Source organism: Oncorhynchus masou, chromosome 13 (assembly GCF_036934945.1).
Source record: "Oncorhynchus masou masou isolate Uvic2021 chromosome 13, UVic_Omas_1.1, whole genome shotgun sequence".
NCBI classification, from domain to species: Eukaryota; Metazoa; Chordata; class Actinopteri; order Salmoniformes; family Salmonidae; genus Oncorhynchus; species Oncorhynchus masou.
The window spans coordinates 368861-384801 of NC_088224.1; the positions used below are offsets into that span (position 1 = coordinate 368861).

General features: G+C 42.3%; 1 protein-coding gene across 1 annotated transcript in view; it reads left to right on the forward strand.

The window, feature by feature from the left end:
• LOC135551646 (FH1/FH2 domain-containing protein 3-like) overlaps positions 1 to 15941 on the forward strand; it is a 187084-nt gene that overhangs the window by 136596 nt on the left and 34547 nt on the right. Inside the window, exon 17 of the mRNA XM_064982828.1 lies at positions 378 to 518. Within this exon, the coding sequence (XP_064838900.1) occupies positions 378 to 518 (141 nt within the window). The remainder of the gene's footprint in view (positions 1 to 377; positions 519 to 15941) is intronic.

Genomic DNA, 15941 nt, shown 5'->3' on the forward strand with positions numbered 1-15941 from the left:
GAATCTATTGGTTGTGTTCCAGGTCATGAATCTATTGGTTGTGTTCCAGGACATTCATCTATTGGTTGTGTTCCAGGACATTAATCTATTGGTTGTGTTCCCAGGTCATTAATCTATTGGCTGTTGTTGTGTTCCAGGTCATTAATCTATTGGTTGTTGTTGTGTCCCAGGTCATTCATCTATTGGTTGTGTTCCAGGTCATTCATCTATTGGTTGTGTTCCAGGTCATTCATCTATTGGTTGTCGTTGTGTTCCAGGTCATTCATCTATTGGTTGTCGTTGTGTTCCAGGTCATTCATCTATTGGTTGTTGTTGTGTTCCAGGTCATGCATCTATTGGTTGTGTTCCAGGTCATTCATCTATTGGTTGTGTTCCAGGTGCGTCCGTCAGACTACCAGTACATTAGCAGCAGGAGCAGTGGAGACTCTCTGTGGTTCAAACTAGAGCCGGTCAAGATAGACACCTCCAAACTAGAACACCTCTTCCAGACCAAGTCCAAGGAGATACCTGTCACCAAGGTAACCACACACACATTGTCCAATATTTTGAATTTTTTTAAATACAACCTAACAAGTATGTTAGACATCAAAACATCAAGACTGAACCGATCACAGCCAGGGTAAATGAGAATCCAACTATCCCTTTAACCTTGTCTACGTGTGTCGACATACCCCCGTGGAAGGCCCCTTAAGACCTCTGACTTCCTATAATAGGTAAGGTCTGGATATGAGAGGCTGGGGGCTGAACGCTAACCTCTGGCACTTAGAACTATAGACGTCTCTCAAAACCACAACTGTTATTTTAATCTGCTACCATTCAAATCACCTCTGGTGAAGACTGGTGGCCTCCACACACACACACACACACACACACACACACACACACACACACACACACACACACACACACACACACACACAGTCTGGTGGGGCTATACTCCTGTTAGGGTCAGGGGGTCAGTCGGAGAACTGATCCTGGTTGGCACATTGGAATCACTTGTATGTCTGTCAGGGGGATTGGTGTTGGAAATGTCTCTCTCACTTCACCTGAAACATCTCGTCTTGTGATATCGTAAGGGTCTCATGACGGTAATGTGTCTGTCATTCGAGAGACAGTAACGGGGTACCTCCCCACGATGACGGAATTACGGACTGAGACTCAGATTTAAATCACTTTAAAATGTATGCCAAAACAAACAAACAAAAAAACATTGATTTCAAAGATTAGCAAACCATACCACTCTATGCGCAAGTACTACTCTTAACAATTTACACTGACATTTTTTTACAAAAACACGTTTACTGGGAGACCTTTGACCTTTGTCGATGCAAAGTTTGGTGAGAGAATTTCGGGTCAAATCTTCTTCCAGTTTTTTTTTTATGTGACCCCTTTTTACAAGAACTTTGACACAAACATTGTATAAACATCAAAAACAGTTTTTAACCAATCACATCTGTTAAAATGAAGAATGTCCGTGTAAGTTTAAATCAAGTTCCAACTACTTTTCAACGTCTATGGATGTCCTGTGTTGGTCGGAGCGCCGTGGGTGAGGATGCTGGTTACGGCAAATGGAGAGAGAGGGGGCTCATGGGTAGGAGTCGGTAAGAGGTGGGACAGGTGACATGAATTGGAGAGAGAGAGAAGGGGGAGAGAGAGAGAGAGGGGAGAGAGAGGGGGAGAGAGAGAGAGGGGGAGAGGGAGGAGAGGGAGAGGGAGAGAGAGAAAGCTGGAGAGGGGGGGGGAGGGGGAGAGAGAGGAGAGAGAGAGAGAGAGAGAGGAGGGGAGAGAGAGGGGGAGAGAGAGGGGGGAGAGGGAGGAGAGGGAGAGAGGAGGGGAGAGAGAGAGAGAGAGAGAGAGAGAGAGAGGGGGGGGAGAGAGAGGGGGGAGAGAGAGAGAGGGAGAGAGAGAGGGCGGGAGAGAGGAGGGGAGAGAGAGGAGAGAGAGAGTGAGAGAGAGGGGGGAGAGAGAAGAGGGGAGAGAGAAGAGAGAGGGGGAGAGAGAAGAGGGGAGAGAGAGGAGGGAGGGGGAGAGAGAGAGAGAGAGAGAGAGAGAGAGGGGGAGAGGGAGGGGTTGTCCAGCATTTTCACACTCTGGGTTTGACCACCAGACTACAGAAAGAGAAAGATACCAGCTGTGAGTTGAACATAACAGTCAGTGGAAGGGAGGACAGTAGTAGGAGACCCACTGTGTTTTGCGATTACTATAATTTCCTATTGTAGCCAGTTCAATTGTAGAAATTCTGTTAACAATTTTTCTGAAATTCTTTTACCAATTTGGCAACATAATATAAAGTTTTAATCACTTAAGGGCTCAGTGCAGTCCAAAAAATGTCACATGCTGTGTTTAATATAATAATAATAATATATCCCATTTAGCAGACGCTTTTGTCCAAAGCGACATACAAGTCGGCTGGGGCCACTACTTTTACATATGGGTGGCCCCAGCGGGAATCGAACCCACGACGCTTGGCGTTGCAAGCGCCATGCTCTACCGACTGAGCCACACAGGACTCATCATGCATAAACTCAGACAAAAAGAAACTTCCATTTTTCAGGACCTTGTCTTTCAAAGATAGTTTGTAAAAATCCGAATAACTTCACATATCTTCATTGTAAGGGGTTTAAACACTGTTTCCCATGCTTGTTCAATGAACCATAAACAATGAATGAACATGCACCTGTGGAACGGTCATTAAGACACTAACAGCTTACAGACGGTAGGCAATTAAGGTCACAGTTATGAAAACTTAGGACACTAAAGAGGCCTTTCTACTGACTCTGAAAAACACCAAAAGAAAGATACTCAGGGTCCCTGCTCATCTGTGTGAACGTGCCTTAGGCATGCTGCAAGGAGGCATGAGGACTGCAGATGTGGCCAGGGCAATACATTTCAATGTCCGTACTGTGAGATACCTAAGACAGCTGATCGTCCTCGCAGTGGCAGACCACGTGTAACAACACCTGCACAGGATCGGTACATCCGAACATCACACCTGCCGAACAGGTACAGGATGGCAACAACAATTGCCAGAGTTACACCAGGAACGCACAATCCCTCCATCAGTGCTAAGACTGTCCACAATAGGCTGAAAGAGGCTGGACTGAGGGCTTGTAGGCCTGTTGTAAGGCAGGTCCTCACCAGACATCACCGGCAACAACGTCGCCTATGGGCACAAACCCACCGTCACTGGACCAGACAGGACTGGCAAAAAGTGCTCTTCATTAACGAGTCACGGTTTTGTCTCACCAGTGGTGATGGTCGGATTCACGTTGATCGTCGAAGGAATGAGCTTTACACCGAGGCCTGTACTCTGGAGCGGGATCGATTTGGAGGTGGAGGGTCCGTCATGGTCTGGGGCAGTGTGTCACAGCATCATCGGACTGAGCTTGTTGTCATTGCAGGCAATCTCAACGCTGTGCGTTACAGGGAAGACATCCTCCTCCCTCATGTGGTGCCCTTCCTGCAGGCTCATCCTGACATGACCCTCCAGCATGACAATGCCACCAGCCATACTGCTCGTTCTGTGCGTGATTTCCTGCTAGAGAGGAATGCCAGTGTTCTGCCATGGCCAGCAAAGAGCCCAGATCTCAATCACATTGAGCACATCTGGGACCTGTTGGATCGGAGGGTGAGGGCTAGGGCCATTCCCCCCAGAAATGTCTGAGAACTTGCATGTGCCTTGGTGGAAGAGTGGGGTAACATCTCACAGCAAGAACTGACCAATCTGGTGCAGTCCATGAGGAGGAGACAACACTGCAGTACTTAATGCAGCTGGTGGCCACACCAGATACTGACTGTTACTTTTGATTTTGATCCCCCCTCCCTTTGTTCAGGGACACATTATTCCATTTCTGTTAGTCACATGTCTGTGGAACTTGTTCAGTTTATGTCTCAGTTGTTGAATCTAGTTATGTTAATACAAATATTTACACATGTTATTAAAATAAGTTTGGTGAAAATAAACCCAGTTGACAGTGAGAGGATGTTTATTTTTTGGCTGAGTTTATATACAGTATATATATATATCTTCTCACTATGAGTGAATAATAATGTGAAATTGTAAAAATTATAATAATTCCCTTCTATTGTAATACCTGTTTGAAAAGATGTCACCAAGGGGTTAACTTAGTTAATAGAGCAGTGAGGAAAATGGTTCTGTGTCTTAAACTTACAGAAGGCTGAACAAATGTCTCCCAAACTAAATATAAGTACCGATATCAGTTTGGCGGGGGTCTTTGGGTATCGATATCAGTTTGGCAGGGGTCTTTGGGTACTGATATCAGTTTGGCAGGGGTCTTTGGGTACCGATATCAGTTTGGCAGGGGTCTTTGGGTACCGATATCAGTTTGGCAGGGGTCTTTGGGTACTGATATCAGTTTGGCAGGGGTCTTTGGGTATCGATATCAGTTTGGCAGGGGTCTTTGGGTATCGATATCAGTTTGGCAGGGGTCTTTGGGTACCGATATCAGTTTGGCAGGGGTCTTTGGGTACCGATATCAGTTTGGCAGGGGTCTTTGGGTACCGATATCAGTTTGGCAGGGGTCTTTGGGTACCGATATCAGTTTGGCAGGGGTCTTTGGGTATCAATATCAGTTTGGCAGGGGTCTTTGGGTACCGATATCAGTTTGGCAGGGGTCTTTGGGTACCGATATCAGTTTGGCAGGGGTCTTTGGGTACCGATATCAGTTTGGCAGGGGTCTTTGGGTACCGATATCAGTTTGGCAGGGGTCTTTGGGTATCCATATCAGTTTGGCAGGGGTCTTTGGGTACCGATATCAGTTTGGCAGGGGTCTTTGGGTATCAATATCAGTTTGGCAGGGGTCTTTGGGTATCGATATCAGTTTGGCAGGGGTCTTTGGGTACCGATATCAGTTTGGCAGGGGTCTTTGGGTATCGATATCAGTTTGGCAGGGGTCTTTGGGTATCGATATCAGTTTGGCAGGGGTCTTTGGGTACCGATATCAGTTTGGCAGGGGTCTTTGGGTACCGATATCAGTTTGGCAGGGGTCTTTAGGTATCGATATCAGTTTGGCAGGGGTCTTTGGGTACCGATATCAGTTTGGCAGGGGTCTTTGGGTATCGATATCAGTTTGGCAGGGGTCTTTAGGTATCGATATCAGTTTGGCAGGGGTCTTTGGGTACCGATATCAGTTTGGCAGGGGTCTTTGGGTATCGATATCAGTTTGGCAGGGGTCTTTGGGTACCGATATCAGTTTGGCAGGGGTCTTTGGGTACCGATATCAGTTTGGCAGGGTCTTTAGGTATCGATATCAGTTTGGCAGGGGTCTTTGGGTACCGATATCAGTTTGGCAGGGGTCTTTGGATGTGACCAGGCTGTTATAACTATTGGATGATGACCAGGCTGTTATAACTATTGAATGTGACCAGGCTGTTAAAACTATTGGATGTGACCAGGCTGTTATAACTATTGTATGTGACCAGGCTGTTATAACTATTGGATGTGACCGGGCTGTTATAACTATTGAATGTGACCAGGCTGTTATAACTATTGGATGTGACCAGGCTGTTATTACTATTGGATGTGACCAGGCTGTTATTACTATTGGTTGATGACAAGGCTGTTATAACTATTGGATGTGACCAGGCTGTTATTACTATTGGATGTGACCAGGCTGTTATTACTATTGGATGTGACCAGGCTGTTATTACTATTGGATGTGACCAGGCTGTTATAACTATAGGATTATGACCAGGGAGTTATTACTATTGGATGTGCCCAGGCTTTTATTACTATTGGTTGACGACCAGGCTGTTATAACTATTACTATTGGATGTGACCAGGCTGTTATAACTATTGGATGTGACCAGGCTGTTATAACTATTGGATGATGACCAATCTGTTATAACTCTTGGATGTGACCAGGCTGTTATAACTATTGGATGTGACCAGTCTGTTATAACTATTGGATGTGACCAGGCTGTTATTACTATTGGATGTGACCAGGCTGTTATTACTATTGGTTGATGACCAGGCTGTTATAACTATTACTATTAGATGTGACCAGGCTGTTATTACTATTGGATGTGACCAGGCTGTTATTACTATTGGATGTGACCAGGCTGTTATTACTATTGGATGTGACCAGGCTGTTATAACTGTAGGATTATGACCAGGCAGTTATTACTATTGGATGTGACCAGGCTTTTAATACTATTGGTTGATTACCAGGCTGTTATAACTATAACTATTGGATGATGACCAGGCTGTTATTACTATTGGTTGAAGACCAGGCTGTTATGACTATTGGATGTGACCAGGCTGTTATAACTATTGGATTATGACCAGGCAGTTATTACTATTGGATGTGACCAGGCTGTTATTACTATTGGATGTGACCAGGCTTTTATTACTATTGGATTATGACCAGACAGTTATTACTATTGGATGTGACCAGGCTGTTATTACTATTGGATGTGACCAGGCTGTTATAACTATTGGATTATGGCCAGGCAGTTATTACTATTGGATGTGACCAGGCTGTTATTACTATTTGATTATGACCAGGCAGTTATTACTATTGGATGTGACCAGGCTGTTATTACTATTGGATGTGACCAGGCTGTTATTACTATTGGATGTGACCAGGCTGTTATAACTATTGGATTATGACCAGGCTGTTATAACTACTACTATTAGATGTGACCAGGCTGTTATTACTATTGGATGTGACCAGGCTGTTATAACTATTTATATTGGATGTGACCAGGCTGTTATAACTATTACTATTGGATGTGACCAGGCTGTTATAACTATTACTATTGGATGTGACCAGGCTGTTATTACTGTTGGATGTGACCAGGCTGTTATAACTATTGGATTATGACCAGGCAGTTATTACTATTGGATGTGACCAGGCTGTTATTACTATTGGATGTGACCAGGCTGTTATAACTATAACTATTGGATGATGACCAGGCTGTTATTACTATTGGTTGAAGACCAGGCTGTTATGGCTATTGGATGTGACCAGGCTGTTATAACTATTGGATTATAACCAGGCAGTTATTACTATTGGATGTGACCAGGTAGTTATTACTATTGGATGTGACCAGGCTGTTATTACTATTGGATGATGACCAGGCTGTTATAACTATAACTATTGGATGATGACCAGGCTGTTATTACTATTGGTTGAAGACCAGGGTGTTATGACTATTGGATGTGACCAGGCTGTTATTACTATTGGATGTGACCAGGCTTTTATTACTATTGGTTGATGACCAGGCTGTTATAACTATAACTATTGGATGATGACCAGGCTGTTATTACTATTGGCTGAAGACCAGGCTGTTATGACTATTGGATGTGACCAGGCTGTTATAGCTATTGGATTATGATCAGGCTGTTATAACTATTACTATTGGATGTGACCAGGCTGTTATTACTATTGGATGTGACCAGGCTGTTATTACTATACCTATTGAATGTGACCAGGCTGTTTTTACTATAGCTATTGGATGTGACCAGGCTGTTATGACTATTGAATGTGACCAGTCTGTTAAGACTATTTAATGTGACCAGGCTGTTATTACTATTGGATGTGACCAGGCTGTTATAACTATAACTATTGGATATGACCCGGCTGTTATAACTAATGGATGTGACCAGGCTGTTATTACTATTGGATGTGACCAGGCTGTTATTACTATTGAATGTGACCAGGCTGTTATGACTATTGAATGTGACCAGTCTGTTAAGACTATTTAATGTGACCAGGCTGTTATTACTATTGGATGTGACCAGGCTGTTATAACTATAACTATTGGATATGACCCGGCTGTTATTACTATACCTATTGGATGTGACCAGGCGGTTATAACTATTGGATGTGACCAGGCTGTTATTACTATTGGTTCTGAACAGGCTTTTATTACTATTGAATGTGACCAGGCTGTTATAACTATTGGATGTGACCAGGCTGTTATTACTATACCTATTGGAAGTGACCAGGCGGTTATAACTATTGGATGTGACCAGGCTGTTATAACTATTGAATGTGACCAGGCTGTTATTACTATAACTATTGAATGTGGCCAGGCTGCTATTACTATACCTATTGGATGTGACCAGTTGGTTATAACTATTGGATGTGACCGAGCTGTTATTACTCTACCTATTGGATGTGACCAGGCGGTTATAACTATTGGATGTGACCAGGCTGTTATTACTATTGAATGTGACCAGGCTGTTATTACTATTGGATGTGCCCAGGCTGTTATTACTATTGAATGTGACCAGGCTGTTATAACTATTGGATGTGACCAGGCTGTTATTACTATTGGATGTGACCAGGCTGTTATTACTATTGGATGTGACCAGGCTGTTATTACTATTGGATGTGACCAGGCTGTTATAACTATTGGATGTGACCAGGCTGTTATTACTATTGAATGTGACCAGGCTGTTATTACTATTGAATGTGACCAGGCTGTTATTACTATTGGATGTGACCAGGCTGTTATAACTATTGGATGTGACCAGGCTGTTATAACGTTTGAATGTGACCAGGCCGTTATTACTATAACTATTGGATGTGACCAGGCTGTTATAACTATTGGATGATGACCAGGCTGTTATAACTATTGGATGTGACCAGGCTGTTATTACTATAACTATTGGATGTGACCAGGCTGTTATAACTATTGAATGTGACCAGGCCGTTATTACTATAACTATTGGATGTGACCAGGCTGTTATAACTATTGGATGATGACCAGGCTGTTATAACTATTGGATGTGACCAGGCTGTTATTACTATAACTATTGGATGTGACCAGGCTGTTATAACTATTGGATGTGGCTAGGCTGTTATAACTATAACTATTGGATGTGACCTGGCGGTTATAACTATTGGATGTGACCAGGCTGTTATTACTATTGAATGTGACCAGGCTGTTATAACTATTGGATGTGGCTAGGCTGTTATAACTATAACTATTGGATGTGACCTGGCGGTTATAACTATTGGATGTGACCAGGCTGTTATTACTATTGAATGTGACCAGGCTGTTATTACTATTGAATGTGACCAGGCTGTTATTACTATTGAATGTGACCAGGCTGTTATGACTATTGAATGTGACCAGGCTGTTATGACTATTGAATGTGACCAGGCTGTTATTACTATTGGATGTGACCAGGCTGTTATAACTATTGGATGTGACCATGCTGTTATAACGTTTGAATGTGACCAGGCCGTTATTACTATAACTATTGGATGTGACCAGGCTGTTATAACTATTGGATGATGACCAGGCTGTTATAACTATTGGATGTGACCAGGCTGTTATTACTATAACTATTGGATGTGACCAGGCTGTTATAACTATTGAATGTGACCAGGCCGTTATTGCTATAACTATTGGATGTGACCAGGCTGTTATAACTATTGGATGATGACCAGGCTGTTATAACTATTGGATGTGACCAGGCTGTTATTACTATAACTATTGGATGTGACCAGGCTGTTATAACTATTGGATGTGGCTAGGCTGTTATAACTATAACTATTGGATGTGACCTGGCGGTTATAACTATTGGATGTGACCAGGCTGTTATTACTATTGAATGTGACCAGGCTGTTATAACTATTGGATGTGGCTAGGCTGTTATAACTATAACTATTGGATGTGACCTGGCTGTTATAACTATTGGATGTGACCAGGCTGTTATAACTATTGGATGTGACCAGGCTGTTATAACTATTGAATGTGACCAGGCTGTAATAACTATTGGATGTGACCAGGCTGTTATTACTATTGGATGTGACCAGGCTTTTATTACTATTGGATGTGACCAGGCTGATATTACTATTGGATGTGACCAGGCTGTTATAACTATTGGATTATGGCCAGGCAGTTATTACTATAACTATTGGATGATGACCAGGCAGTTATTACTATTGGATGTGACCAGGCTGTTATTACTATTGGATTATGACCAGGCAGTTATTACTATTGGATGTGACCAGGCTGTTATTACTATTGGATGTGACCAGGCTGTTATAACTATTGGATTATGACCAGGCAGTTATTACTATTACTATTAGATGTGACCAGGCTGTTATTACTATTGGATGTGACCAGGCTGTTATTACTATTGAATGTGACCAGGCTGTTATAACTATTGAATGTGACCAGGCGGTTATAACTATTGGATGTGACCAGGCTGTTTTTAGTATTGGTTGTGAACATGCTTTTATTACTATTGAATGTGACCAGGCTGTTATAACTATTGGATGTGACCAGGCTGTTATTACAATACCTATTGGATGTGACCAGGCTGTTATAATTATTGGATATGTGGCCAGGCTGTTATTACAATACCTATTGGATGTGACCAGGTGGTTATAACTATTGGATGTGACCAGGCTGTTATTACTCTACCTATTGGATGTGACCAGGTGGTTATGACTATTGAATGTGACCAGACTGTTATTACTATTGGATGTGACCAGGCTGTTATAACTATTGGATGTGCCCAGGCTGTTATTGCTATTGGATGTGACCAGGCTGTTATAACTATTGGATTATGACCAGGCAGTTATTACTCTTGGATGTGACCAGGCTGTTATTACTATTGGATGATGACCAGGCTGTTATAACTATAACTATTGGATGATGACCAGGCTGTTATTACTATTGGTTGAAGACCAGGCTGTTATGGCTATTGGATGTGACCAGGCTGTTATAACTAGTGGATGTGACCAGGCTGTTATAACTATTGGATGTGGCCAGGCTGTTAGTTCTATACCTATTGGATGTGACCAGGCAGTTATAACTATTGGATGTGACCAGGCTGTTATAACTATAACTATTGGATGTGACCAGGCTGTTATAACTATTGGATGTGACCAGGCGGTTATAACTATTGGATGTGACCAGGCTGTTATAACTATAACTATTGGATGTGACCAGGCTGTTATAACTATTGGATGTGACCAGGCTGTTATTACTATTGGATGTGACCAGGCTGTTATTACTATTGAATGTGACCAGGCTGTTATAACTATTGAATGTGACCAGGCGGTTATAACTATTGGATGTGACCAGGCTGTTTTTACTATTGGTTGTGACCAGGCTGTTATTACTATACCTATTGGATGTGACCAGGCTGTTATTACTATTGGATGTGACCAGGCTGTTATTACTATTGGATGTGACCAGGCTGTTATTACTATACCTATTGGATGTGACCAGGCTGTTATAACTATTGGATGTGGCCAGGCTGTTATTACTATACCTATTGGATGTGACCAGGTGGTTATAACTATTGGATGTGACCGGGCTGTTATTACTCTACCTATTGGATGTGACCAGGCGGTTATAACTATTGGATGTGACCAGGCTGTTATTTCTATTGAATGTGACCAGGCTGTTATTACTATTGAATGTGACCAGGCTGTTATTACTATTGAATGTGACCAGGCTGTTATTACTATTGGATGTGACCAGGCTGTTATTACTATTGAATGTGACCAGGCTGTTATGACTATTGAATGTGACCAGGCTGTTATTACTATTGGATGTGACCAGGCTGTTATGACTATTGAATGTGACCAGGCTGTTATGACTATTGAATGTGACCAGGCTGTTATGACTATTGAATGTGACCAGGCTGTTATAACTATTGAATGTGACCAGGCTGTTATAACTATTGAATGTGACCAGGCTGTTATAACTATTGGATGTGACCAGGCTGTTATAACTATTGGATGTGACCAGGCTGTTATAACTATTGAATGTGACCAGGCCGTTATTACTATAACTATTGGATGTGACCAGGCCGTTATAACTATAACTATTGAATGTGACCAGGCTGTTATAACTATTGAATGTGACCAGGCTGTTATAACTATTGGATGTGAACATGCTTTTATTACTATTGAATGTGACCAGGCTGTTATAACTATTGGTTGTGAACATGCTTTTATTACTATTGAATGTGACCAGGCTGTTATAACTATTGGATGTGACCAGGCTGTTATTACTATACCTATTGGATGTGACCAGGCTGTTATAACTATTGGATGTGGCCAGGCTGTTATTACTATACCTATTGGATGTGACCAGGTGGTTATAACTATTGGATGTGACCGGGCTGTTATTACTCTACCTATTGGATGTGACCAGGCGGTTATAACTATTGGATGTGACCAGGCTGTTATTACTATTGAATGTGACCAGGCTGTTATTACTATTGGATGTGCCCAGGCTGTTATGACTATTGAATGTGACCAGGCTGTTATGACTATTGAATGTGACCAGGCTGTTATTACTATTGGATGTGACCAGGCTGTTATAACTATTGGATGTGACCAGGCTGTTATAACTATAACTATTGAATGTGACCAGGCTGTTATAACTATTGGATGTGCCCAGGCTGTTATAACTATTGGATGTGACCAGGCTGTTATAACTATTGAATGTGACCTGGCCGTTATTACTATAACTATTGGATGTGACCAGGCCGTTATTACTATAACTATTGGATGTGACCAGGCTGTTATAACTATTGGATGATGACCAGGCTGTTATAACTATTGGATGTGACCAGGCTGTTATTACTATAACTATTGGATGTGACCAGGCTGTTATAACTATTGGATGTGACCAGGCTGTTATTACTATTGGATGTGACCAGGCTGTTATTACTATTGAATGTGACCAGGCTGTTATAACTATTGAATGTGACCAGGCTGTTATAACTATTGGATGTGACCAGGCTGTTATAACAATTGGATGTGACCAGGCTGTTATAACTATAACTGTTGGACGATGACCAGGCTGTTATTACTATTGGATGATGACCAGGCTGTTATGTCTATAACTATTGGATGATGGCCAGGCTGTTATAACTATTGGATGTGATCAGGCTGTTATAACTATAACTGTTGGACGATGACCAGGCTGTTATTACTATTGGATGATGACCAGGCTGTTATGTCTATAACTATTGGATGATGGCCAGGCTGTTATGTCTATAACTATTGGATGATGGCCATGCTGTTATGTCTATAACTATTGGATGATGGCCAGGCTGTTATGTCTATAACTATTGGATGATGACCAGGCTGTTATAACTATTGGATGATGGCCAGGCTGTTATAACTATTGGATGATGGCCAGGCTGTTATAACTATTGGATGATGGCCAGGCTGTTATAACTATTGGATGATGGCCAGGCTGTTATAAATGTTACGACTTCCTTCTGCTAATAAGCACTAATGGTTTGCATGTAGCCTATAAGAGTGGGGCGTAGGAGTGAGGTCATGTACACACACACACACACACACACACACACACACACACACACACACACACACACACACACACACCACTGTCATTTTTAGGAACATATACATGCACACACTCCTACTCTTTCCCTCCATACCGACCCCCTGCATCACCACAGCTGTAGTCAATTTCAGAGTGAGTGCTGATCCCTAAATCCTTACCAGGCTGTAAACAAGTCCACACACACACACACACACACACACAAACACACACACACACACAGACACACACACACACACACACAGTGAGAGGACAGAGAAGAGAGGAAAGAGAGAGAGAGAGAGACACAAGAATTCACAAAATGGGAAAAACCACCAAATTGGGACTCTGCATGCAGACTTCTGCAAATATTTCCTCTGTGTACAACGTAGAACACCAAATAATGCAAGCAGAGCAGAATTAGGCCGATACCTGCTAATTATCAAAATCCAGAAAAGAGCCGTTAATTTCTACAACCACCGAAGAGGAAGCTGGAGAAGAGGAGAAGAGTCCCTAAGCTGGTCCCTGGGCTCTGTTCACAAACACAAACAAAACCCACAGAGCCCCAGGACAGCAACACAATTAGACCCAACCAAATCATGAGAAAACAAAAGGACATTTACTTGACACATTGGACACACAAGTTATAAGTTATCAGTGAAATAATCTTGTCTGTAATCAATTGTTGGAAAAATTACTTGTTTCATGAACAAAGTAGATGTCCTAACAGCCAAAACTATAGTTTGTTAACAAGAAATTGGTGGAGTGTCTGAAAAATTAGTTTTAATGACTCTAAGTGTAAGTAAACTAGTTTTAATGACTCTAAGTGTAAGTAAACTAGTTTTAATGACTCTAAGTGTAAGTAAACTAGTTTTAATGACTCTAAGTGTAAGTAAACTAGTTTTAATGACTCTAAGTGTATGTAAACATACCTTAAGGGAACATTTCGACAATCACCGTATGGTTAGTGAGAAAGTCCCTATTGGAACTGTACGGTCCCTTGCTAGACGTCCGAAAACATTTTAGAAATTCGGGGACGGCGTCGGGCCGAGCGGTAGGGCCAGACCTACCGGGAAGTCATCAAATGAACTTTGTCGGACATTCGGTTTTCGTTTAATAAAATAAACAAATTTTAGCCCATTTTTGCGCTATGCCGGAATATCCCACAAGAGGGCATAAGCAATCATATTGCTATTGGACAAAACATCCCGAATCACGACGTGCCATATCTCGAAAACTGAAAATATTTCGAAGCCGAAACTTGGTGAGCGTAGGTTTGGCATTATGGGAAGATGGCCCCGAACAAGATGGCGTCTAGGCCTCAACGGTTTTTGAGTTATGGCCATATTTCTGGGATTAAAGGTCCAAAATGAAAATAGAGAAAAGATTTTTTCACTTCACGTCAAAGTCAAGGAGCCTCCGGTGTCAATAAAAAAAAATCGGCCATTTATCTATCGTCATTTACGAGAAATCGTACGGTGACCAGATCGTGATGTTCAGATATAGGTGTTTTTTTTTTTTTTCAACGGTTACAGATCCAGTTGCAGGGTGTTCATACGAGTATTTTTAAAATGTGCTGCGGAGCTCTGCGACATTTCTGTGATTTTCTATGATTTTCTGAAATAACACACACTCACTAAACCCTCCGTAAATAACTCAGTTCTTAACGTAAAGACTTAAAACTCAGGATTCTGTAAAGGCATACCCCAATGAGGATATGAGTTTATTTATAGCTTCCTGTGCCAACCGGAAGTGCCATAATTGGTGTCTCAGGGGCTGTTTGGAAGGGTTAAAAAAATCAGATCTGTCCAAAACTTCATATGTGTGATTAGACAACACCCATGAACTGTAAATCAGTCATTTTTCCCAACAGATGTCAAAGAAAAGCTCTCACACACACACACAGCAAGGATGGAGTGACAAAGCGTGGTGTTTAAAGACACAGAGAGCAGGCAATGGCATAAACATAATCCCAAGGCAGGGCCGAGTCCAACGAGGTGCCCCGCTTGACCGTAGCTCACTCGGTCTGAGCGCAGCGACCATGAGAAAAATAGGCCCACAATGAAGCCTGCACCACAATGTCATTTGATTTTGGGTGACAGCGGCGGAACCGTTAGGTTTAGAAGGACAATTCAAACACAGGACTGTTCCTAAGGTCCTCCCGATCTGTGCAAGCCTAACCTTGACTGTGTGGCATTAACCTTTCACAGTTAAAAGAAGGTGTTTACAAAAAAACAGTGTGCATTGACTTCTCTCCCCATAGGAATACATTGCCTGCTCCCCTAAATACAACCTGGGGTCTTTATGGGTTATGAATGCTGTATCAACCTGTCTTCTATGACATTCCATCAGACCACTATGAGGTCTACCTGTGTCGATTCTAAGCTTCCTGGAGCAACCGGAAGTGGTTAGATTGACCCAAAAGGTATTTGGATGTACATCACCTCGAAAGGTGCCGAGGCCTCTGCATTATTCAACCCTGTGTAGATCAGTCAATTCTCAACTTAAAGACTTAAAACTTAGGATTCCCTAGGTTTCTATGTCAGTCAAGACATGTGTGTATTTATAGCTTCCTGTGCCAACCGGAAGTGCCATAATTGGTGTCTCAGGGGCTGTTTGGAAGGGTTAAAAAAATCAGATCTGTC